The sequence below is a fragment of the Chelonia mydas genome, chromosome 28 (genome assembly GCF_015237465.2).
Source record: "Chelonia mydas isolate rCheMyd1 chromosome 28, rCheMyd1.pri.v2, whole genome shotgun sequence".
NCBI classification, from domain to species: domain Eukaryota; kingdom Metazoa; phylum Chordata; order Testudines; family Cheloniidae; genus Chelonia; species Chelonia mydas.
In genome coordinates, this window is record NC_051268.2 from 7,706,395 (window position 1) to 7,721,909 (window position 15,515).

The 15,515-nt window shown below is 47.3% G+C and overlaps 4 protein-coding genes across 9 annotated transcripts in view; 2 read left to right on the forward strand and 2 right to left on the reverse strand.

Moving 5' to 3' along the window:
* Positions 1 to 15,515, reverse strand: part of LOC102934530 (zinc finger protein OZF) — a 1,287,564-nt gene that overhangs the window by 966,664 nt on the left and 305,385 nt on the right.
* Positions 1 to 15,515, forward strand: part of LOC102930400 (zinc finger protein 501) — a 1,110,025-nt gene that overhangs the window by 817,008 nt on the left and 277,502 nt on the right. The window lies entirely within an intron of this gene.
* Positions 1 to 15,515, forward strand: part of LOC102937091 (zinc finger protein 135) — a 426,373-nt gene that overhangs the window by 199,241 nt on the left and 211,617 nt on the right. The window lies entirely within an intron of this gene.
* LOC102931047 (zinc finger protein 154) overlaps positions 1 to 15,515 on the reverse strand; it is a 29,328-nt gene that overhangs the window by 4,017 nt on the left and 9,796 nt on the right. For 2 of the 5 annotated variants that reach the window (XM_037887407.2, XM_037887404.2), the window contains exons 4-5: positions 5,568 to 5,681; positions 4,127 to 5,230 (exon numbers count right to left, since the gene is read on the reverse strand). In XM_037887407.2, the coding sequence (XP_037743335.2) occupies positions 4,127 to 5,230; positions 5,568 to 5,681 (1,218 nt within the window). Of the gene's footprint in view, positions 1 to 2,812; positions 3,179 to 4,126; positions 5,231 to 5,567; positions 5,682 to 15,515 lie in introns of those variants that run through there. The other 3 variants (XM_037887408.2, XM_043537479.1, XM_043537478.1) reach the window with 3 other exon arrangements.

Sequence of the window (15,515 nt, forward strand, 5' to 3'; positions counted from 1 at the left end):
AAATAGAAAAGGAGTACTTGTGGCACCTTAGAGACTAACCAATTTATTTGAGCATGAGCTTTTGTGAGCCACAGCTCACTTCATCGGATGCATACTGTGGAAACTGCAGAAGACATTATATACACAGAGACCATGAAACAATACCTCCTCCCACCCCACTCTCCTGCTGGTAATAGCTTAGCTAAAGTGATCACTCTCCTTACAATGTGCATGATAATCAAGTTGGGCCATTTCCAGCACAAATCCAGGTTTTCTCACTCTCCGCCCCCGCCCCCCCCCCCACAAACTCACTCTCCTGCTGGTCATAGCCCATCCAAAGTGACCACTCTCCTTACAATGTGTATGATAATCAAGGTGGGCCATTTCCAGCACAAATCCAGGTTTTCTCCCCCCCCCTCCAAAAACCACACACACAAACTCACTCTCCTGCTGGTCATAGCCCATCCAAAGTGACCACTCTCTTTACAATGTGTATGAAAATCAAGTTGGGCCATTTCCAGCACAAATCCAGGTTTTCTCACCCTCCGCCCCCCCCCCCCCCCCACAAACTCACTCTCCTGCTGGTAATAGCCTATCCGAAGTGACCACTCTCCTTACAATGTGTATGAAAATCAAGGTGGGCCATTTCCAGCGAAAATCCAGGTTTTCTCACCCCCCCTCCCAAAAAAAACCCACACACACACAAACTCACTCTCCAACAACGCTTCCTCAGCTCTCGTCCCCTAACGCCCCTACTCTACTTGCGCTATATTGATGACATCTTCATCATCTGGACCCATGGAAAAGAAGCCCTTGAGGAATTCCACCATGATTTCAACAATTTCCATTCCACCATCAACCTCAGCCTGGTCCAGTCCACACAAGAGATCCACTTCCTGGACACTACAGTGCTAATAAACGATGGTCACATCAACACCACCCTATACCGGAAACCTACTGACCGCTACTCCTACTACATGCTTCCAGCTTTCACCCTGACCACACCACACGATCCATCGTCTACAGCCAAGCTCTGCGATAAAACCGCATTTGCTCCAACCCCTCAGACAGAGATAAACACCTACAAGATCTCTATCAAGCATTCTTACAACTACAATACCCACCTGCGGAAGTGAAGAAACAGATTGATAGAGCCAGGAGAGTTCCCAGAAGTCACCTACTACAGGACAGGCCCAACAAAGAAAATAACAGAACGCCACTAGCCGTCACCTTCAGCCCCCAACTAAAACCCCTCCAACGCATTATTAAGGATCTACAACCTATCCTGAAGGATGACCCAACACTCTCACAAATCTTGGGAGACAGGCCAGTCCTTGCCTACAGACAGCCCCCCAACCTGAAGCAAATACTCACCAGCAACCACATACCACACAACAGAACCACTAACCCAGGAACCTATCCTTGCAACAAAGCCCGTTGCCAACTGTGTCCACATATCTATTCAGGGGACACCATCACAGGGCCTAATAACATCAGCCACACTATCAGAGGCCCATTCACCTGCACATCTACCAATGTGATATATGCCATCATGTGCCAGCAATGCCCCTCCGCCATGTACATTGGTCAAACTGGACAGTCTCTACGTAAAAGAATAAATGGACACAAATCAGATGTCAAGAACTATAACATTCATAAACCAGTCGGAGAACACTTCAATCTCTCTGGTCACGCAATTACAGACATGAAGGTCGCTGTCTTACAACAAAAAAAGTTCAAATCCAGACTCCAGCGAGAAACTGCTGAATTGGAATTCATTTGCAAATTGGATACTATTAATTTAGGCTTAAATAGAGACTGGGAGTGGCTAAGTCATTATGCAAGGTAGCCTATTTCCCCTTGTTTTTTCCTAACCCCCCCCCCCCCCCCAGACGTTCTGGTTAAACTTGGATTTATGCTGGAAATGGCCCACCTTGATTATCATACACATTGTAAGGAGAGTAGTCAGTTTGGATGAGCTATTAGCAGCAGGAGAGTGAGTTTGTGTGTGTGCGTGGGGGGGGGTGGGGTGAGAAAACCTGGATTTGTGCTGGAAATGGCCCACCTTGATTATCATTTACATTGTAGGGAGAGTGGTCACTTTGGATAAGCTATTACCAGCAGGAGAGTGAGTTTGTGTGTGTGGTTTTTGGAGGGGGTGTGTGTGAGAAAACCTGGATTTGTGCTGGAAATGGCCCACCTTGATTTTCATACACATTGTGAAGAGAGTGGTCACTTTGGATGGGCTATTACCAGCAGGAGAGTGAGTTTGTGTGTGGGGGGGCGGAGGGTGAGAAAACCTGGATTTGTGCTGGAAATGGCCCAACTTGATGATCACTTAAGATAAGCTATTACCAGCAGGAGAGTGGGGTGGGAGGAGGTATTGTTTCATGGTCTCTGTGTATATAATGTCTTCTGCAGTTTCCACAGTATGCATCCGATGAAGTGAGCTGTAGCTCACAAAAGCTTATGCTCAAATAAATTGGTTAGTCTCTAAGGTGCCACAAGTACTCCTTTTCTTTTTGCAAATACAGACTAACATGGCTGTTACTCTGAAAAACACAAATGTTTCCTTGGTAGCATGTCCTATTGGAGTATTCTTGGAGTATTCTCCTGTGTTGACCGAACTGCATTAGAATTCCCTCCATGTCATCATGGAGGGGTGGTGGAAAAGCAAGAATAAAATAAATGACTATTTTTACCAGATAGCCATTTGTCTCAAAGTCCCCAATAAATCTGAGCTGCATTCCCTCAACCAAAACTAAACTAGTGTCCCATTATGTAACCAAATGGTCTTTAGGAAAGCGAGAAAAATCCACAACACTGAGAGGAATAAGACACTTTCAGTTTTATATAAAATAAAATTCCAGAGCAGATTATATCTGATGACTCACAATCAGGACAATGGGTTCACAGTGTTCTTCTCTGATATGTTCAAATGTGCTTTGTTCAGTACTCTTTCCATATTGTCGAGTCATGTTATTTAGTAAAATTTTAGCATTATCATAGTGTGTGTAGGGGGGGGAACAGCCAAATTTCTAATCTGCAAACAATCCATACTCAGCAGGAAAAAGCCCAGAAGCTGCTTTGCAAAAGGATGGAGACTGGTATTTAAACTCATTATGATCAATCTATGTTTTGGATACATTCAGATTCCTCTTCCGGGTCTGGGACACTTTCCTCTCCAGTTCTGATGAGTCTGATTTAGGATCAAGGAAATCAAAGAGTGACTCACAGGCAAAGTGAGCTGAGAACACTTCATCACGTGACCCTTTGGGAGGTGGAGAGTGTGAAGGTGGAAAAGATAAATTCTACATGGCTCGGACAGAGAGTAACTCTGATGGGATGAAGGGGAATCAGGGAATCCCCCCCGACTCACCCCATCTCCTTCAGCATCACAGAAGCTGAATTAACACTTTCCCCCACCCAGGCTCCTTGTTATAGTTACATATATTTTAAATGAGGATAAGAGTACCAAACATAACTGCTATTCATCCCAACTCAGAGCAATGTGAGAACAACTGGGAATGAGACGATTGGTCCCCAAAGAGGGGACTCGGTGACTTTAACAATTGCTTTGCAGTGGGAGGAGTATAAATGTGATGCTTAAAGTTTGTTGAGATTAGTAAAATGACAGAGGTTAGGTCAGGTCATGAGGAAATGTTTCCTATAACCTGGGCATCTAGACATGGGTCAAGTCTTTCCTGCAAGAATAGTTGAGCTAGCTAACGCCTCTAAAATCACGGTGGAAATGAATATTTTACCTCAGTGTGGCTAGCTGAGATAACCCCAGATTCCCCCATCTGTGTCTGAAGGACATTCCTGACAGGCAGGACATACAATCCCATCATTGGTAGACAGGACCTTGGGCTTCACCCAAAAGAAGGCCTAGTTGCAAAAAGCAGAAGTTGGCAACTCCCCTGGGGGACCTACAGGACCATGGTGAAGCAAATGGTGCAAACAGCCTTGAAGGTGACTATATGGGAATTAGCAAAAGTATTAAACAACAACAACAAAAAAATCTTTTGAGAGCCATAGACAAGGTCTTAATTATGCTTATTGCCCTGGCAGATTCTCTGGTGATAAGTAAGGGCTGAGCTCTGAGGGAAGCTTTTCCCGCACTCACAGCATTCATAGGGTCTCTCACCTGTGTGGATCCTCTGATGCGTAATCAGGGCTGAGTTACGTGCGAAGTTTTTCCCGCACTCACGGCATTCATAGGGTCTCTCTCCGCTGTGGATTCTCTGATGTTGAATCAGGGCTGAGCTGTCAGTGAAGGTTTTCCCGCACTCACGGCATTCATAAGGTCTCTCCCCTCTGTGGATTCTCCGATGTGCAATAAGGGCTGAGCTCTGAGTGAAGCTTTTCCCGCACTCACCGCATTCGTAGGGTCTCTCCCCTGTGTGGATCCTCTGATGCGTAACAAGGACTGATCTCTTAGTGAAGCTTTTTCCACACTCACTGCATTTATAGGGTCTTTCTCCTGTGTGGACTCTCTGGTGTATAAGAAGGTCTGAGCTTTCAGTGAAGCTTTTCCCACATTCACCGCATTCGTACGGTCTCTCCCCCGCGTGGATTCTTTGATGTCTTATAAGGGCTGAGCTCCGAGGGAAGTTTTTCCCGCATTCACAGCATTCATAGGGTCTCTCTCCCCTGTGAATTCTCTCGTGTATAGTAAGGTTTGAGCTCTGAGTGAAGCTTTTCCCGCACTCACTGCATTCATACGGTCTCTCCCCTGTGTGGATTCTCTGATGCGTAATAAGGGCTGAGCTGTTAGTGAAGTTTTTCCCGCACTCACAGCATCCGTAGGGTCTCTCCCCTGTGTGGATTCTCTGATGTATCATAAGAGCTGAACTCTGAGCAAAGCGTTTCCCACATTCACAGCATTCATAGGGTCTTTCTCCCGTGTGAATTCTCTCATGGTTAATAAGGTCTGAGCATCGACTGAAGTTTTCCCCACACTCCGTGCCTGTGTTTTTTCTCTCTCCTTTGAGAATCTTCTGCCAGGCTGTGGTTTCCTTGATGTGTTTATGTGTTCCCCGGCAATTAATGGATTTATCCACTTTCTCCCCTGGCTGGTTTCCCTGCTGCCTCTCTGGCCTCTGCTGATGCTCATAAGCTTTTCCCCGCTCAGAACTCCTGGGCACTTTCCCTTTGGATCTTCGTGATAATACCCTGAGCAGTTCCCTTTGTTCAGTATCTTCCTCTTCAGGATTCTGCTCCACACTCCCACTCACCGTCCCCTCACCTGCTGGGAGAGAGAAGGAAACCTCAGAAACAGGAACGGAAAAGAGAGAGCAAACCAAAGTCTGTGCTGGAGAGACAGGAAACATCAGGACCTGAATTTCCCCAAACTCTCCCCCATAGGGAGTCAGGAGATGATCAATTCTGCCTCCACATCCCACCCAAAAACTCATGGGAGAAGGGAGGTCAGGGAGGGAGCTACTGCCAGGTGTCAGTCACGAGTGGTATTGGCTGTGAGCATATGACACCTGCTGAACCCGGAGAGCTCACAAGGACTTTGTAGGGAATCCCAGCTGTTTCCTTCAGGCACGGGCCGTTTTTGAGTTTGTTTAATGATTGCTCACCAGGGTAGGTGCATCTCAGGATCTCTCTTTCCTCCGAGCCCTGGAGGTCCGGGACCCACGGCTCTTCCCCCCGTTCCAGCTGGGAGCTCACATCAGGTCTGGACACTGGAAACCCTGCTCAGGAAGATCAGGTGAATTCATTTGTCACCAAAAACAAAACAAAAAAAGTTTCATTATTTTAATCCCAGCCCATTTTAAAGCAGTAAAATCCAGGGCAGCCCCCTCCAGGTGCTCAGAGGCACCAATGTCCCTTGCTCCCAGGGGGTGCTTGACCCCCTACTCCATCCCTTCCCCAAGCCCTTCCCACCCCCTCCCCTGCCTCTTCCTGTCCCTGCTCCTCCCTCTCCCGCCCAGCACCTCCTGCACGCCGCTGAATAGAGTCGGCACCTATGGTCACACACTTTTTATGGGGGATTTAACTACCTCCACCTCTGTCAGGAACACACAACAGGCAGACACTCAACATCAAAGGGGCTCCTAGAACACAGAGACGGTAACTCCATGTCCCGGAAAGCGAAGGCTCTGGCCAGAATGGAAGGTCCCCTGCAAATGCTTCTTGCTGACCTTAGAGGCCCAGAGAGAAGGCGAGAGATAGGGAAGCCGGGACTGGAGGAATAGGAGGGAGCAGGGATGACACTGAATGCAGGCTGTCAGGAGCAGTCGATGTCAGGAGAGCACATTTTGAGGCATTAGGGAATCTAGCAAGTCAGGTGTAATGGGGGTGGGGGGTTATGAACATCCCTCAGTGCGGGGGAAGCCTGAGGAATTTAGGACCAACAGACTCTAATTCCTCTAGGAAAGGAGAATGTGAAAAATAAGAATCAGGCCACGTGACTTCAGGAGGGATGGACTCAAAGATCCAAGGAGCCTGCTGGGAGGAGAGTTTGTGGCTGCTGCAGATGGGAAGGGACTCTCTGTGTCTCAAGAAGTCTCACTACCAACCTATGACATTGCCCGGGACACACACACACACACACACTTGGGCCAGGGAAGGGGTCGTGTTGTGGCTGGGAGGAACATAAGGACTCAGAGATGGTGGCTGGGGTCACAGTGGGTGGGGGAGAGGTGTTTGCATGTGGTGGGGATGGGGGCAGGCGCTCAGTCACGGAGAGAGAAGAGGAGTGAAAATAATAATTTTGGGGGAAAATCTGTACAACCAAGTGAAAGTGGAATGTAATACGGATGGAGTGCCGGCTCCAAATTAATAGGGCCTCAGCAGGGATAGTATGTAAACTCACTGGGATTACCCCACCACTCCTGATCCCCCAACGCTCCCCTCCCCTATGTCTCATCCCCTCCCACTTCCATGTAGTCCCATTTCTCCAGACCCCCTTTAATGAGATGGTGCAGCTCTGTAATATTGATGAACACGGGGATATTACTGTCGGAATAATGTGGTTTAGTTTAATGGGGCTGTGACAAAGTGGGGATTTTTCGTAATATTTTTATGAATCCTGCTTGTGCCTCATTTCCCCCTATGTGCTGCATTGCTCCCTAGTGGTTAGAAAAGGGCTGTTTGCTCTCAGGGCAGGTGAAGAGACATAGACATGGGTGTTGCCAAGCTGTCTGTTCCTTAGGTTCCATATCAATGGAGCTTTTAAGAATACACTGGCAGATCCAATTCCCAGACACTGACACAGAACAAACCAAGAGCAAGAAGGATATGGATTTCCCCCTCTTAGCAGGGAGGCTGTTACCTAACACACTCCTGGATTCACACCTGACACACTAGCGTAAAAATCTTTGTACAAAGTACGCCTTGGGAAGTATCATTTTGAAAACTCATAATCTGCTGGTTTTTATTGGCCTGATAAAAGGTGTGTGGCAACTTTATATGTGAAGTTGTCAGATTTCCCTGTAGGAAAGTTATTACCACACGGTCCAAAAGCCACAGCCCTGCCCAAACTGGGGTTGGCAAACTGGTCTTTCCTAAACAAAGGAATGTGTGCCCTGCTTCGTTTGGATTTAAGCAGTAAACAGAGTCATCAAGCAGGAAGGGACACAAAGGAAGCTCAGATAGGTGAGGAAAAAGCAAGGGGAGCATCCTTCCACAGAGGCTTTTTGTCTTCTGGTAGCCAGCTGGAAACATTTTTCAAGAGGCGGGACTGAAACAAGAACCTGAGTTCTTCCTGCACTTAGGACAGAAGAATCTCATGCACGACTACAGGCTGGGGACCGACTGGCTCGGCAGCAGTTCTGCAGAAAAGGACCTAGGGGTGACAGTGGACAAGAAGCTGGATATGAGTCAACAGTGTGCCCTTGTTGCCAAGAAGGCCAATGGCATTTTGGGATGTAAAAGTAGGGGCATTGCCAGCAGATCAGGGGATGTGATCGTTCCCCTCTATTCGACATTGGTGAGGCCTCATCTGGAGTATTGTGTCCAGTTTTCGTCCCCCCGCCCCCCACTACAGAAGGGATGTGGACAAATTGGAGAGAGTCCAGCGGAGGGCAACGAAACTGATTAGGGAGCTGGGGCACATGACTTACGAGGGAGGCTGAGGGAACTGGGATTGTTTAGTCTGCAGAAGAGAAGAGTGAGGGGGGATTTGATAGCTGCTTTCAACTACCTGAAAGGGGGTTCCAAAGAGGACGGAGCTCGGCTGTTCTCAGTGGTAGCAGATGACAGAACAAGGAGTAATGGTCTCAAGTTGCAGTGCGGGAGGTTTAGGTTGGATATTAGGAAACACTATTTCACTAGGAGGGTGGTGAAGCACTGGAATTGGTTCCCTAGGGAGGTGGTAGAATCTCCTTCCTTAGAAGTTTTTAAGGTGAGGCTAGACAAAGCCCTGGCTGGGATGATTTAGTTGGTATTGGTCCTGCTTTGAGCAGCGGGTTGGACTAGATGAGCTCCTGAGGTCTCTTCCAACCCTAATATTCTATGATTCTATGAACCTTTCTTGGTAACCTATTCCAGTACTTAATGACTCTTATAGTTGGAAAGTTTTTCCTACTAGCCAACCCAACCCTCCCTTTCTGCAGATCAAGCCAATTACTCCTTGTCCTAACCCAGTGGACGTGGAGACGAATTGATCACTCTCCCCCTTTAAAACAGTTTTTAACATAGTTGAGAACCATTATCAGGTCTTTTTTCAAGATTAAACATGCCCAGTTCTTTCAACCTTTCCTCATAGGTCACATATGCGGTAGCTTTGTAAGTGTTTGCTTCTGAATAGATATGAGCAGGGCAAGACTGCGTTGGTCAAGGTCGGAGAAACCGATGTTGCAGTAACTGAGGCAGGAGATGATGAGTGCCCTGAAGAAGATTTTCAGCTCTGTGGATGGGTAGGACAGGCCATAGTTTAGGAACATTCAGCAGAAAGAAAATCCAAGATGTGGACCAGGAGTAGGCAACCTCTGGCACACGTGCTAAAGGCGGCAGGCGAGCTGATTTCAGTGGCACTCACACTGCCCGGATCCTGGTCACCGGTCCGGGGGCCGGGGGGGGGCTCTGCATTTTAGTTTAATTTTAAATGAAGCTTCTTAAACATTTTAAAAACCGTATTTACTTTACATACAGCAATAGTTTAGTTATAGATTATAGACTTATAGAAAGAGACCTTCTAAAAACGTTAACATGTATGACTGGCACGCGAAACCTTAAATTAGAGTGACTAAATGAAGACTCACCACACCACTTCATGAGAACATGGAGAGGGGTCTGTGTCAGAGTTACGGGCCCGAGTGACAGGCCGGATAGTGATGCTTTCCACAACGAAAGAGAAAAAAGAGATGGTGGGATGGCGAGGGGGATTTATTAAGGGCTCTGGTTTAGCTGTTTTAGCTGTTGAGTTTGAGCTGGTGGACAGACATTCCAAAGGAGAGGTTAGAGAGACCGGCGGGGATTTTAGTTTGGACAGAGGGCGCCGGGTGGGGAGTAGAGAGGTAGATCGGAGAGTCACCAGTTGTATCTGTGTTGGTGGATGAGATTATCCAGAGATCAGGCGTAGAGGAAGAACAGAAGGGGACCAAGGACAGTGTAGTACAGAAAGACCCTAAGACCCTCTACCAGAGGCCTGGGGCCTGAACTAAAGTAGCTCATATAAAGCAAAGTTAGTAAAACTCAGGCTGTGAACAGACATCGGACTCTGCCTGCTTGCACGGTCACAGAACCTGGCAAGAACAGGAGGCAGGGCCGTCCTTAGGCATATGCAGCATACGCAGCTGCCGGCAGCTGAAAATTTCGGGCACCCCTGGGTCTTAGTGTCCACCCATCTGCCTCTTCCTATCCCTGTTCTGACCCTCCCTGCAGGCACCCACCACAGCTGGCTGCTGCAGCCTGGTGAGCCTTCCTCCGGAGGGGATCTAGTAACTTAAAAGTGAAAAGAAAAGGAGGACTTGTGGCACCTTAGAGACTAACCAATTTATTTGAGCATAAGCTTTCGTGAGCTAAAACCCACTTCATCGGGTGCATACTGTGGAAAATACAGAAGATGTTTTTATACACACAAACCATGAAAAAATGGGTGCTTATCACTACAAAGGGTTTTCTCTCTCCCCACCCCACTCTCCTGCTGGTAATAGCTTATTTAAAGTGATCACTCTCCTCAGACCTTCTTGTTAAACCCTGGATTTGTGCTGGAAATAGCCCACCTTGATTATCATACACATTGTAAAGAGAGTGATCACTTTAGATAAGCTATTACCAACAGGAGAGTGGGTTTGTGGGGGTGGGGGTGGGGGGGGAGAAAACCTGGATTTGTGCTGGAAGTGGCCCAACTTGATTATCATACACATTGTAAGGAGAGTGATCACTTTAGATAAGCTATTACCAACAGGAGAGTGGGTTTGTGGGGGTGGGGGGGGAGAAAACCTGGATTTGTGCTGGAAATGGCCCACCTTGATTACCATACACATTGTAAGGAGAGTGATCACTTTAAATAAGCTATTACCAGCAGGAGAGTGGGGTGGGGAAAGAGAAAACCCTTTGTAGTGATAAACACCCATTTTTTCATGGTTTGTGTGTATAAAAACATCTTCTGTATTTTCCACAGTGTGCATCCGATAAAGTGAGCTGTCGCTCACGAAAGCTCATGCTCAAATAAATTGGTTAGTCTCTAAGGTGCCACAAGTACTCCTTTTCTTTTTGCGAATACAGACTAACACGGCTGTTACTCTGAAACCTGTTAAAAGTGAAAAAGCCTCCAGCCTGCCAGACCTATTAGCACAACACTGAAACTGTTAAAGACCCACTCAAGGGGTAATGAAGCCATTTAACAGGCATTTGCCAACCCCCAGGTATATACTGTCAGTTTCTGAATTTACTGTCCAAAACAATTGTACATGACTGTAATATTTACTCAGAACATGTTAGTCTACAGGACCTTAGTTTAAAATTTGCTTTAAAAATATTTCATTAGTGTGTCGGTGAAGATTATAAAATCACATCTCTAAAAAATCCTTGCATAGATATTTAGATGCACAAGCTGAGTATTCATCTTTAGCTTAAAATGCTTGAATCTTCAGCCATATAGTTTTTTAAATAAATCCTTCAAAAGACCCCCTCCTATCTAAAATACGCATGCAAGCCCGGGTTACCATCAGGAATAGGGGCACCAGTTTAATAATACTGCATTGCGCCCCATAAATCCTAAGGACAGCCCTGAGAACAGGGCTGGTATTGCAAAAACTCACACATTCCTGACCAGTGCTAGGCACAGGACACTGGAGCGAACACATTCCCCGAAGGTAGTGAGTGACCGCTCCTACAGATAAGGTCGGGGTAACAGTGTGATGGATAGAGATGCTTTGATTGACCCAACATGTACAAGGTACGGGGTGGTAGCTAACCACGTCAGAGGGGCAATGCGTAACTTGTTTGTATTGATGTATAAAATGAAAGCTCAAAGGGAGTATCTCTGTCTAGCCTAAGGAGGAACAGAAAGTCCCACCATTCACTGAGCTGGTCCATTGTTATGGGGATACATGTATTAATGGCCCGGTAGAGTCTGCGGGATACTGGTACCACGCTTCGTTGACAATAAACCTGGCTGAACGCCTTCGCTACAAACCGGGTCTGTGGTCATTGGGCAGTTCATTGCACAGAGCTGGGATGGCTCACAGACAGAACACACAGTCAGCCAATATCTGACAACAGACAGAGCCTGGTAGATCCCGCAGAAAGTTGGAGGGGTGTATAAGGGATGCTCCTAAGGGCACACTGAAGGAGAGTTTAGACAGGTGGGGGGGGACCGGGAGGAGACAAGAGACAACAACATTTCAATGGTCAGAGGTGTCAAAGGAGGCTGACAGGCCAAAGAGGATGAGGATGGAGGGCGGGTTCTGAGCTGTGCCTAGGGAGAGGGCATTAGAAAGTTTGGCAAAAGCAGCCTCAGTAGCGTGCCCCAAATCCCTGCCCTCGTGCATCTGTCCCTTCCCAACTCCACCAGACCCTCCCTGCTCCCTAAAGCAACCCCTCACCAACCCCTTCCCTCTCCCCCTCCTCACAATCCCGTGTTCCCCACTCCCCAGTAACCCAGATCTTCTACGCAATCCTCCCCCACCAACAGCACCACTGCTGGGCCCTCATTTTCCTCATTCCCAGTCTCCTGCTCCCCCAGCCCAACCATCCCATTGCCAGTTCCCAGATGCACCTGTCCCCGACTCCCTCCCTCCCTCTTCCTTCCTCCCACTGCTCTCAGCCCTCCCCACTTTGCGGCACCCTACGAGCACCAGCTCCCCATCATCTTCCCCCTGCTCCCTGCTCTCCCTTCTCCCCAGGACTCCTGGAGAGGAACCTCACACGGTCTCCTGTCAGCAGATGGTCCCACCTGGCTGTCACACCCTCCCCACCTCTGGGAAGTTAATACAGTGGCAGGCCAGCTCTACTGGAGTTAAGGTTCAGTATTACTTTCTCTTTACAGGTCGACTATTTTAATTTCTTTAAAATTCACATGATTACTCCGATAGTCTTGAGATATACCCAACATCATGGGGGTGGGGGGCAGGGTTATTGGTCCAAAAAAAGGGGTTGATTGCATCAAGAGGTTCCTGAGAGACAGCCCCCCTCAAAGCAGCCGGTTACAAAAAAATCACTTCCCTCTTATAACATCTTCTTGCACCTGCCTGGGGCTCAGATTATGGTTCTAATGGTCTCCTGACTAATCTCCAAAAACAACGAGGACTCCTTGTGGCACCTTAGAGACTAAATTTACTTGGGCATAAGCTTTCGTGGGCTAAAACCCACTTCATCAGATGCATGGAGTGGAAAATACAGTAGAGAGGTATAAATACACAGCATATGAAAAGATGGGAGTTGCCTTATCAAGTGGGGGGTCAGTGCTAATGACCCAATTCAATTAAGGTGGAAGTGGGCTATTCTCAACAGTTGACAAGAAGGAGTGGCAATCACCTTTGTAGTGCTAATGAGGCCAATGTAATCAAGGTGGCCCATTTCAAACAGTTAACAAGAAGGTGTGAGTATCAGCAAGGGGAAATTTGTTTTTGTAGTGACCCATCCACTCCCAGTCTTTATTCAGGCCTAATTTGATGGTGTCCAGTTTGCAAATTAATTCCAGTTCTGCAGTTTCTCGTGGGAGTCTGTTTTTGAAGTTTTTTTGTTGAAGAATTGCCACTTTTAAGTCTGTTATTGAGTGTACAGGGAGATTGAAGTGTTCTCCTACCGGTTTTTGAATGTTATAATTCCTTATGTCAGATTTGTGTCCATTTATTCTTTTGCGTAGAGACTATCCGGTTTGGCCAATGTACATGGCAGAGGGGCATTGCTGGCACATAAGGGGATATATCTGCCACGTACAGTGAGAGCAGACTGCTGGGAACCCTCTCATTACCCGCAAAAAATCAGGGCAACCCGCCTATACCCTATCGAGGGCCAAACCGGACAGTCTCTACACAAAAGAATAAATGGACACAAAGTGCTGGTCTCAGGCTAAAGGGATTGATGAACTGCTTGTACTGTCTAACAGGGTGAGACACCGTTTGATTCAAATCCTGTGTTGTCCATTAGGCTTAGCTTGTGTTTTGCTAAGTAACCTACTTTGATCTGTTTGCTATCACTTATAATCACTTAAAATCTACCTTTCTGTAGTTAATAAATGTATTGTATATTTTACCTAAAACACTGTGTGTTGTTTGAAGTGCAAAGGGAAAAATCTCAGCTCAGGAAAAAGAGCCAGTGCACGTCCACTTTCCTTTGTAGAAGTGGAGGACTGGGTACTAAATTCACACTGGTCAGGTTTTTGACCAGGGCAGGACAGTATAGCTCCGGGGTCCTAGGCTGGGGAGCTGAGTATATTTTGGCTGGAGCCTCTCGGTGGTTGGTTCTTGCAGTGGCTGACAGAGCATTCAGTGAACACAGGTGGTCCCTGCCTGTGGATATTGGTGTAAGTGCAAGCTTGGAAGGCTTTGCAGTTTGTCACAACCTCACAGGGCAAGAGGGAACCCAGATTGGTGTGACAGAGGGCTCAGCTGTACCCCAGTTCCAGGCAGCGCTCCGGGGGTATTGATTCTGTGTGTGTTGCTAATAAATAGATGTTTAGAGCATAATTGTCTAAGGTTCTTTCACGGGGAAAAGGTTCTGCAGACCCGTAGAGCCCCAAACCCCCTGGGTACTTAAATTGACCAGGTTTTCCCTGAGCCCCATGGGTAAAGGTAGGTGCTTTATACCTCGAGCCCTCAGTAGGGAAAGGGTGGGAGTACCTAAATTGACCGGGTCATGCCTTGAGCCCTCGATAGGGTATAGGCGGGTTGCCCTGATTTTTTGCGGGTAATGAGAGGGTTCCCAGCAGTCTGCTCTCACAGTAATTGGTTGCCTCAGGAGGACAAGCTGTGGCCTCTGGACTTGAACCCTACCACTGTTAACTTTCACACAGTGCGTGTTGCGGATTTTTCTTGCATCCTGCATTCTTGGAAGCTTTGCCCTGATACCAAACATTTCTGAGCTAAGAGCAATATTTTGAACTGTTCTAACATTCACACGTAGAGTTTGGCCTGCTCGCTACTGAAAAGTTTTGCCAACATTGCTCTGGTCAGTTAGTTGTGTGAAAAAAAAAAAAAAATCACATCCCTACCGGACATAGTAATGCCATCAAAGCTCGAGTGTACAGACAGTTATACAGCGAAAAAAGTCCATTAAAAACCAAGGAAATGAAATGCCCACAAATGACATTAAAGCAAAGTTATGGTGGCCCAGTGCTGCCTCGTGCCCTTCCAGCACGTGGATGGTAGCTAAACTTAAAATGAGGAAATGAAGGACTGAAATGAAGAGTTTATGTACCTGCCACCCCTACAAAGCGCTTTTAATTTTGTCCTCGCCCCCTAGCTCTGGAGCTGGGAATACCCCCTGGAAATAGATCTGGAAGGGTGGTGCAAAGACTAACAAAACACAATGGAAGTGGCCAACTTTCCATCTATTGAAGTCTTCAAATCAAGACTGGATGCCTTTTGGGAAGATGATTTAGTCCAACACAAGATACTCATCTCCGTACTGCAGTAACTGGATGAATTTCTATGGCCTGTGTTATGCAGGATGTAAAACTAGTGGCCTGATAGGCCCTCCTGGCCTTAAAGTCTTTGAAACTATAATAGATACGAGGAAGGACTACGAGAACATGCTGTGGTTTGTGTTTTCCACAGACTGGAATCCCAGCATTTCTCCGCATGCCCTCCGGCTGTGTGCACTGGGTCAGGCGTAGCTGTACCCGGACGGTGGAGGGATTAGTTGGAGCAGCTTGGCAGAGCTGGGACTGTGATATGCAGAGAGGTGAACCCCGAGGGACGGAGTCTGCCCCATTTCAGCGCTCAGTGTGGTAGGTTGTGACAGTGAGGGTGCACAAGGATGAGTTCTTGCCACAGGGATCAGCAGCAGCCTGGTGACGTCCATGCTAGTGATCTCCAGGCTCAGTGAAGGGTTAGTGAAGGTGATGTCCCAGAAGGAATTCTCAGCCCAAGGGTCCTGGGGTGGTAACATTTTATACGTCTCAGATGGTTTGT